Below are 9,170 nucleotides of genomic sequence, written 5' to 3' on the forward strand. Positions count from 1 at the left end.
TGCCGGTCCTTCACACCCAAGACACTGCTTCATCAAAAGACACGTATACCACGGAGCAAAGCTCCGGTGCTATACCATCATTAACGGACAACCCTCGCGGATAGGACAAATGATGAATCAGACGAAATTTCCCGGGCTTTTTCTTAGGCACGACACCCAGCGGTGACACCACTAAGTCAGACAACGGTGGTACCCCAAACGGGCCCGCCATACGACCCAACGACACTTCCTTGCCTAATTTTTCAGTGACTACCGCACTGTGCAACAAAGCTGAACGTAAATTTTTAACCCCTTGTGGCACAACAAAATTGGGCGCCGGTATCACGAAACCGTCCTTAAAACCTGAAAATATCAATTCCGCCTTTTCCTTATCAGGGTATCTACTTAGATAAGGGGCCATCTTTTCCAAACTCACCAGAGTCATCCCCATGGGTATTACCAGCCCCGGACTTGGGCTTGCCTTTTTTTAAACATTTTGAGGCCCCATGAGAGGAGCCACTGCAATGGGAGCAAAGATGCTTAAATTTGCAGTTGGCCCCAAACTTGCATTGACCCTCATTGAACTGCCAGCATAATCCCGGCTTGTGCTCTCCCGAATTACCCGACTGAGCTGAGGAACCTGACCCACTGGCTTGGTTAGACTGAGCTGAGGTTCCGAATCCCCCATGAAAGGAATGCCCAAATTTAAACTGCGCCATGACCCTCAACCATAAACCGATATCCTTCTGATCCCACCTGATGGCGGGCCGAATAGCTTTACGCTGACGAAATTGCTCATCATACCTGAGCCACGCCTGCCCCCCATAAACCCGATAGGCCTCGCCGATGGAATCCATGTAACAAAATAACCCCTGTTCTCCGGCACCTTTTCGGCAATTACACTGGCTAAAATCGCAAATGCTTGCGGCCAATTCGGAAATGTCTGCGGTATCAGACGCCACCTCCGCTTTTCCTTGTCCTCTTTTTTGCTATCCTCTTTTTTGCCCTTGTCCAAATGAAATTTCTCTAGAGGAAGCAACGAAAATATCTCAACGTATTCATCTTTACCAATCTTCTCTTTCATCTCCTTTTTAAGATGGGCCCCCAAAGGACCCTCAAAACAGACGTAGACCTCCCCGTGAGCCCTATCATCCAGATGCACCCTGCAATCCTCCTCCTTTTCCGTCTGAACCGACACGGAAACCAGAGACGCCGGCAATGCTGCTGTTGCCGCCACACCCACTGAGGGCCCACAAAGGGCTACCCATGCAGCCAGCTGCCTCTGCTCCAACAAACCTCTATCCAACCTAGCCAACAAAGCCTGCACGTTATCTAACACTTCCCGTACACCTGCGCCTTCCGCAAAAGCAGGCCCACTAACCACATCCGCACTGGACACACTACCCCGCGTACCACCAGCAACCGGTACGGAAACATTTTGAAGACATGGACTAGACACAGACAAATACTCACCAGGCTGCGAGGAGGCTATGACCCCTCCAGCCAGAATGCCGGTCTCCAGACGTCCCTGCAGCCCAAACTCCGGCCTCGGCGAAACCTGCTGTGATCTTTGCGCCTCGGACAAATAGTCTGGTGCCGCCGCTGAAGAAAGGGGTGCCCTTCCACTTCTGACTGGAGTACTTGCCAGTCCTGATGCTCCTACTGAGTCCCATTGAATGCCAGACGCCAGCCCAGGCGCCGCAGATGCATCCCCGCAGGGATTGAACTGCGCAGGACAGCTCCCTGCCAACAGTGACTGAACTGGCCCAGCACAAAGCTGCCCCAAGCCGTCTGCCCGCACTGTGACTCCCACGCTGCTCGGGCATATAGAGGCAGGCCGCGCGACAGGAGCATCGCCGCTGCGGCCTCCCGCAACTGCTGGGCTTTGCACGTTGCCTGGCGCGCGCCGGCTCCGCTCCCCTTCTGCCACATGACGGAAGCCTAGCAGCCGCCGATGGGGCCCGCCCGGCAGTAGGATTCCTCCCAGGCCGGGGCCTGATGGCCCTGCTACTCACCGGCGCCCGGCCTGGAGGGTCCCTACAGGGGCTTCTGCGCCTGCGGGGGGCCCTGGGAGCCATATCGGGCGACAGCCTTTCTGGGGGCCTGCATCGCCGGGCACGCCGCACCGACGGTAAAGCCGCTGCTGCCACCGCGCTCCCACCGAGGATCCCTGACACTTGCACCTCCAGCCAGCCATCAGGGTGCGAAGCAGCCACAGCCCTGAGGCTCTCCAAGACCCTGTCCACAGCCGACATGGTAAGTGCTGATGCTTCGGGGCTCAGAGAGCGGGAACTGATAGGCCCCACCCCCAACAAGCCCCATAATACCCCCGTCCCTAATCCCTCCCCCTAATTACCCTAAATACCCACCTCCAACCCACTGTCATGTTGGCCTCCGCTCAGGCCTTGGGTGAGGGGGTTGGGCGGCCTTGTTCCGGCCATTTCTGTATCATGAAAACAATAACACTTTGTTACTGAAGCATTTCTTTATCATTTTACATTTGCTTTATAATTTACTAACATCTCAGTAGAAGGGTTCTGTGGAACTGTGGAATATGAATCACATTAAAACTGGGCAGAATAGATATGGCCCTTGTGCCAAATAAAGAGACATCATAACATGGTAAAAATGCGGAGACCCTGCTCAAAATGAATCGGTGTCTGCTCGCCTTTCTCTGAAAAATAATGTTCAATTCAGCCAAAAGAATTTCATTGTCTAGTTTGCCAGGAATATTTGCTGGCAAGAAAGGAACAAGCTAAAAAGAGTTTAGGACAAACAAGGCTTATATAGACAGGGCAAATACTATAGGTCCCTGAACGCATTGTAATAAAACCATTTGGTGAGATAGACAGACAGACAGACAAATAGATCGATCGATCGATAGATATAACAAATTCAGCACATTTTGGCATCCAAATGGGCAGACTCCTTCCAGCTTGTTTCCACGACCTCCTGAGTGCGTGCTGACCCTGTCTCCTCTAAAGGTACCTTCATACTGAACAACTTAACAACGATATCACTAGCGATCCGTGACGTTGCAGCGTCCTGGATAGCGATATCGTTGTGTTTGACACGCAGCAGCGATCTGGATCCTGCTGTGACATCGTTGGTCGGAGCAGAAAGGCCAGAACTTTATTTTGTCGCTGGATCTCCCGCAGACATCGCTGAATCGGCATGTGTGACGCCGATTCAGCGATGTCTTCACTGGTAACCAGGGTAAACATCGGGTTACTAAGCGCAGGGCCACGCTGTAAATGTAAAAAACAAACAAACAGTATATACTTACATTCCGGTGTCTGTCCCCTCGCCGTCAGCTTCCCGCACTGACTGTGAGCGCCGGCCGGCCGTAAAGCACAGTGGTGACGTCACCGCTGTGCTCTGCTTTACGGCCGGCCGGCGCTGACACAGTGCAGGGAAGCTGAGGCCGGGGGACAGAAACTGGAATGTACGTATGTAGTGTTTGTTTTTTTTTACTTTTACAATGGTAACCAGGGTAAACATTGGGTTACTAAGCGCGGCCCTGCGCTTAGTAACCCGATGTTTACCCTGGTTACCAGGGGACTTCGGCATCGTTGGTCACTGGAGATCTTTCTGTGTGACAGCTCTCCAGCGGCCACACAGCGACGAAACAGCGACGCTGCAGAGATCGGCATCGTTGCCTATATCGTTGCAGCGTCGCTTAATGTGATGGTACCTTTATCCAGCTTTACTCTCCACTTCATTCTCCTTTCCTGACTAGACTCTACTCTGAACTTGAATTTGTACTTGACTAACTAACTGCCTGTTACCCAGAAACTTTTGAGCTGCAGCAGTCTAAGGGACTACCCTGGAGTAGTACCTGGCGGCTACCTGCAGATCAAGTCTAACTCCACCATCAGGGGATCAAGTGTAAAACCAGGTAGTTGCTTAGTCACGTCATTCCAGGGTTGCATGACCCGTGGCACACTGGGTCCATGGTCCAAAAGCTAGTCAATGGGATGTGTCTAGGTCCCCAAAAATTTGATATTCCTTTTTTTTTCATGTTATCTGCCCACCTGGATGACCAGTGGGAGATATTAATGCCATATTTCCTATCATGATTTTAGCTTTCCATAAATAAGAAGCATGGCCTATATATCGTTTTATCCATCTGTCTGATATTAACCTGGGAATGATGTGCATGCCACCCAGTGATGTAAGTAAATATGTTATCCTCTTCATGGTGCAAAAAATATGCCTCCCATAACTGTAGTGACTATGCCTGTCATTAAAAATAAAAAAGGGTATACATAACTGGACTTCTGTGTCAGAGTGTCTGATATAAATAATTTAAAGTCCTTCTAGAAGAGTTACTTCCAGAGGTGATAAATTTGTCACCTCCCAGCCTCTGGTGTAGACTTCATATCTACTCTCCATTGGATAACCCACTTCAATGACCTGTTCACAACAGGGGGTCTGAGCTGAAAAGTGATCATTTGGAGTGTTTTTTTGAGTGCTAGCTTTTGTTTCCTTCAATTCATGATGAAACCATGCTTCAAATCTCCATATATGGGTGAAACTTCCCCTCTAGTGATGAGCGAATATACTCGTTACTCGAGATTTCCCAAGCACGCTCGGATGTCCTCCGAGTATTTTTTAGTGCTCGGAGATTTAGTTTTCATCGCCGCAGCTGAATGTTTTACATCTGTTAGGGTACGTTCACATTAGCGTTTTGCGGGGCTGCGTCGGGCGCAGCCGCGGCGATGCATGCGTCATGCGCCCCTATATTTAAAATGGGGGCGCATGGACATGCGTTGTCTTGCGTTTTGTGACGCATGCGTCTTTTTTGGCGCAAGCGTCAGGGTGCAGAGGACGCAGCAAGTTGCATTTTTTTTGCGTCCAAAATCATGCCAAAAAAGGACGCAAGCGTCACAAAACAATGCGTTTTGCATGCGTTTTTGTTTGCGTTGTGCGTTGCGTCGCCGACGCAGCCCCGCACAACGCAAATGTGAACGTAGCCTTAGACAGCTTGATTACATGTGGGGATTCCCTAACAAATACTCGGAGGACACTCGAGCGTGCTTGGGAAATCTCGAGTAACGAGTTTATTCGCTCATCACTTTTAATAACTAATCAGCACAATATATTCTGCGTCGTTATAATGTTCTGCCCATAAATTGGATATATACAGATGTCATAAATATCTAGGAAGTGCTGATTGCTTGAACTGGAACGACTATTAAAGCTCTGGATACACTTAGTCAACTGCTTTTGGAACTCACATGGAGGTCAACAGATCGTGCCACGCATGTATGGCCACCTCACCACTAATGATGGCTGCTCACCGGTCAGACTTTTGTTGTATATCAAATTGAATGTTCAGTACAGCATATACAATGAATTTACAAATATTCTCAACTTTTTATATCCATTTTAACCTAAAGTTATTCAGAAGTTGAATAATAAAATGTGTTACTTTGGTCCCACTATTTTTGCTGTGTCTGATCAGGATAACAGCAGAATGGATGAAAAATATTCATATAATCAAGTAAACAAGACATAGCTAAGTCTGGTGTAGTGTTCGGTCAGACATAATGACCCGAGCATTACTTTTGTTAGTGCACTCATGAGACAATAACCAGAACATCTTGTACAATCACAATGACTGGGTTTAGGCTAATGCTAAGTCTACAGGTATTTCCTGAAAGTGTTTTCCTACTTTGCTTAACTAAAATGAAAAGTGATATTCTGTCTTTTTTTCCAGCAAAAGGTTCCTATGATCTTGCTGCCTTAAATGAGGCTGCTTGGCAGAGTGCCCAGAGCCAACTGGTTCCATGTGATATTTGTGGACGCACCTTCCTGCCAGACAGACTTCTCATCCACCAGCGGTCCTGTAAAGCGAAGAAAACATAGTAGTGTGATCGCGTCCTGCCTAATAACGTAATACGGGACTTGTGGGAACTATGAAGTCTCCGCTCAGTAAGTGTGCTTTCAGGATAACGCATTATATCATTATATTGCCAGTGGGGGACTTCCATTGGACGCCATGAAAATGGTGAGAATATTTTTGTGTGTTAAAATCATTATATTTTTAATAAAGATATTAATTTTCATGTCTGGATTTTGTCTTCACTGAGTCAAAGGTTTTGATTTTCACAGATAACTCAGATATTCAAACATGTTCAGGTAACAGGTGTCTATGAAATGTAGTATGTTACAGGTGCTTCTCACAAAATTAGAATATAATCAAAAACTTACCATAATTTACTTCAGTTCTTCAATACACAAAGTGAAACTCATATATAGAGTCATTACAAACAGAGTGATATATTTCAAGATTTTATTTCTGTTAATGTTGATGATTATGGCTTACAGCCATTGAAAACACAAAAGTCATTATCTCAGTAAATTAGGATAATTAACAAAAAACACCTGCAAAGGCTTCCTAGGCATTTACAAAGGTCCCTTAAGGTACCGTCACACTCAGTGATGCTGCAGCGATATAGACAACGAGCCGATCGCTGGAGCGTCGCTGTTTAGGTCGCTGTAGAGATGTCAAACACAGCAACTCCAGAACGATGCAGGAGCGATCCAGTGACGTAACGGCGACTCACTTATCGTTCTCACTGGTTGTTAGCTCCATGTAAAACGTTTCTGGCATCGTTGCTTTTGATGTCAAACATGACGATACACGCCTACCTGACGACGAAATAAAGTTCTGGACTTCTAGCTCCGACCAACGATGGCACAGCGGGATCCAGATCGCTGCTGCGTGTCAAACACAACGAGATCACTATCCAGGACGCTGCAACGTCACGGATCATTGTCGTTCTCGTTGCAAAGTTGCTGTGTGAGACGGTACCTTTAGTCTTAGGGTATGTGCACACGTCCGGATTTTTAGCGTTTTTTGCGGAATTTCGCCATAAAAACGCTATAAATCCGCTAAAAAAACGCTAACATTATGTATCCTATCATTTATAATGCATTCCGCATTTTTTGTGCATATGTTAGCGTTTTTTTCGGCAAAAAAAACGCATACCGCAAAAAATCCGGACATGCTCTATCTTTTTGCGGATTTTCTGCAGATTTCCTATCAAAATGGAGATTCCGGAAAAATCCGCAAAAATTCCGCAAAAAATCTGCGCAAAAAACGCGTTAAAAACGCGCAAATTCCGTGAGAAATCCGCGCGAAAAAAGCACGCGGATTTCTGGCAGAATTCTCAGGATTTTGTCAGGAAAAAATCCGGACGTGTGCACATACCCTTAGTCTTCAGTAGGCTCCACAAGCATGAGGAACACTGCTGACTTGACAGATGTCCAGAAGGCAGCCATTGACACACTCCACAAAGAGGGTAAGCCACAGAAGGTCATGGCTAAAGAAGCTGGCTGTTCACAGAGTGCTGTATTCAAGCATATTAATGGAAAGTTGAGTGGAAGGAAAAAGTGTGGTAGAGGTAGAAAAAGGAGCACAACCAGCTGGGATAACTGCAGCCTTGAAAGGATTGTTAAGAAATGACCACTGCTACTGGAGTCATTACTTCAAGAGCGACCACACACAGATGTATCCAGGTCATGGGCTACAAGTGTCACATTCCTTGTGTCAAGCTACTCATGACCAATAGACAATGCCAGAAGCGTCTTACCTGGGCCAAGGAGAAAAATAATTGGACTGTTGCTCAATGGTCCAAGGTGTTGTTTTCAGAGGAAAGTAAATTTTGCATTTAATTTGTAAATCAACGTCCCAGAGTCCAGAGGAAGAGTGAAGAGGCACAAAATCAAAGCTGTTTGAAGTCTAGTGTACAATAAACTCCACCAACCAACACACATTGTATCACAACTAGAACCAGGGGCATAACTACCACGGTCGCAGCAGTCGCCATTGCGACCGGGCCCGGGATAGTCAGGGGCCCCGGCAGGTCAGATGCACGCCGACACCAGCAAAAAGTTAAAAACTGTTGCCATGCAGGTGATTCGTCTCGCACGGCAACAGACAGACCTGCCCTCCACCTGACCTGCCGGGCACACACATCAGATCAGCAGCCGACACCTGATCTGAAAGGAAGAGCTGAAGATCCTGTGGTGACGTCATCACTATCATAGGGCTTTCACCATTTATCAGCTCCGCCTCCTGATCACATTTCGATGATGTCACCACAGGTCCTTCAGCTCTCACCAGCTCAGTCCTGGTTGTGTGCAGCTCGTGTTCTCTGGTATCAACCAGCAGCAGATTTCCGGTTCCTGCTGTTCTGGTGAGATATGGAGACGGGCAGAATGTGGTGATTCATGGGGCAGAATGTGGAGATGGATGGGGCAGAATATGGAGATGGATGGGGCAGAATGGGAAGACGGATGGGGCAGAATGCAGAGTCGGATGGGGCAGAATGCGGAGACGGATGGGGCAGAATGCGAAGTCGGATGGGGCAGAATGCGGAGACGGATGGGGCAGAATGCGAAGTCGGATGGGGCAGAATGCGGAGACGGATGGGGCAGAATGCGGAGTCGGATGGGGCAGAATGCAGAGACGGATGGGGCAGAATGCGGAGTCGGATGGGGCAGAATGTGGAGATGGATGGGGCAGAATGAGGAGATGGATGGGACAGAATGCGGAGACGGATGGGGCAGAATGCGAAGTCGGATGGGGCAGAATGCGGAGACGGATGGGGCAGAATGCGGAGTCGGATGGGGCAGAATGCAGAGACGGATGGGGCAGAATGCGGAGTTGGATGGGGCAGAATGTGGAGATGGATGGGGCAGAATGAGGAGATGGATGGCACAGAATGCGGAGACGGATGGGGCAGAATGCGGAGTCGGATGGGGCAGAGTGCGGAGACGGATGGGGCAGAATGCGGAGATGGATGGGGCAGAATGCGGAGACGGATGGGGCAGAATGCAGAGACGGATGGGGCAGAATGCGGAGACGGATTGGGCAGAATTCGGAGATGGATGGGGCAGAATGAGGAGACGGATGGGACAGAATGCGGAGACGGATGGGGCAGAAAGCGGAGTCGGATGGGGCAGAATGCGGAGACGGATGGGGCAGAATGCGGAGACGGATGGGGCAGAATGCGGAGTCGGATGGGGCAGAATGCAGAGACGGATGGGGCAGAATGCGGAGTTGGATGGGGCAGAATGCGGAGTCGGATGGGGCAGAATGTGGAGACGGATGGGGCAGGAGCATGGGCAGGATGTGGATTTGGGTGGAAAATGTTTTGGTGAGGGGGCCCCATTTGAAA

The 9,170-nt window shown here is 48.7% G+C and overlaps 1 protein-coding gene across 1 annotated transcript in view; it reads left to right on the forward strand.

Annotated features, from left to right (window-relative positions):
- Positions 1-6,050, forward strand: part of LOC138657684 (zinc finger protein 474-like) — a 69,372-nt gene extending 63,322 nt beyond the window's left edge. The window contains exon 4 of the mRNA XM_069745385.1: positions 5,702-6,050. Within this exon, the coding sequence (XP_069601486.1) occupies positions 5,702-5,850 (149 nt within the window). The 3' untranslated portion in view covers positions 5,851-6,050. The remainder of the gene's footprint in view (positions 1-5,701) is intronic.
- Positions 6,051-9,170: the final 3,120 nt, after the last annotated feature.

Source organism: Ranitomeya imitator, chromosome 1 (genome assembly GCF_032444005.1).
Source record: "Ranitomeya imitator isolate aRanImi1 chromosome 1, aRanImi1.pri, whole genome shotgun sequence".
Lineage (NCBI taxonomy): Eukaryota > Metazoa > Chordata > Amphibia > Anura > Dendrobatidae > Ranitomeya > Ranitomeya imitator.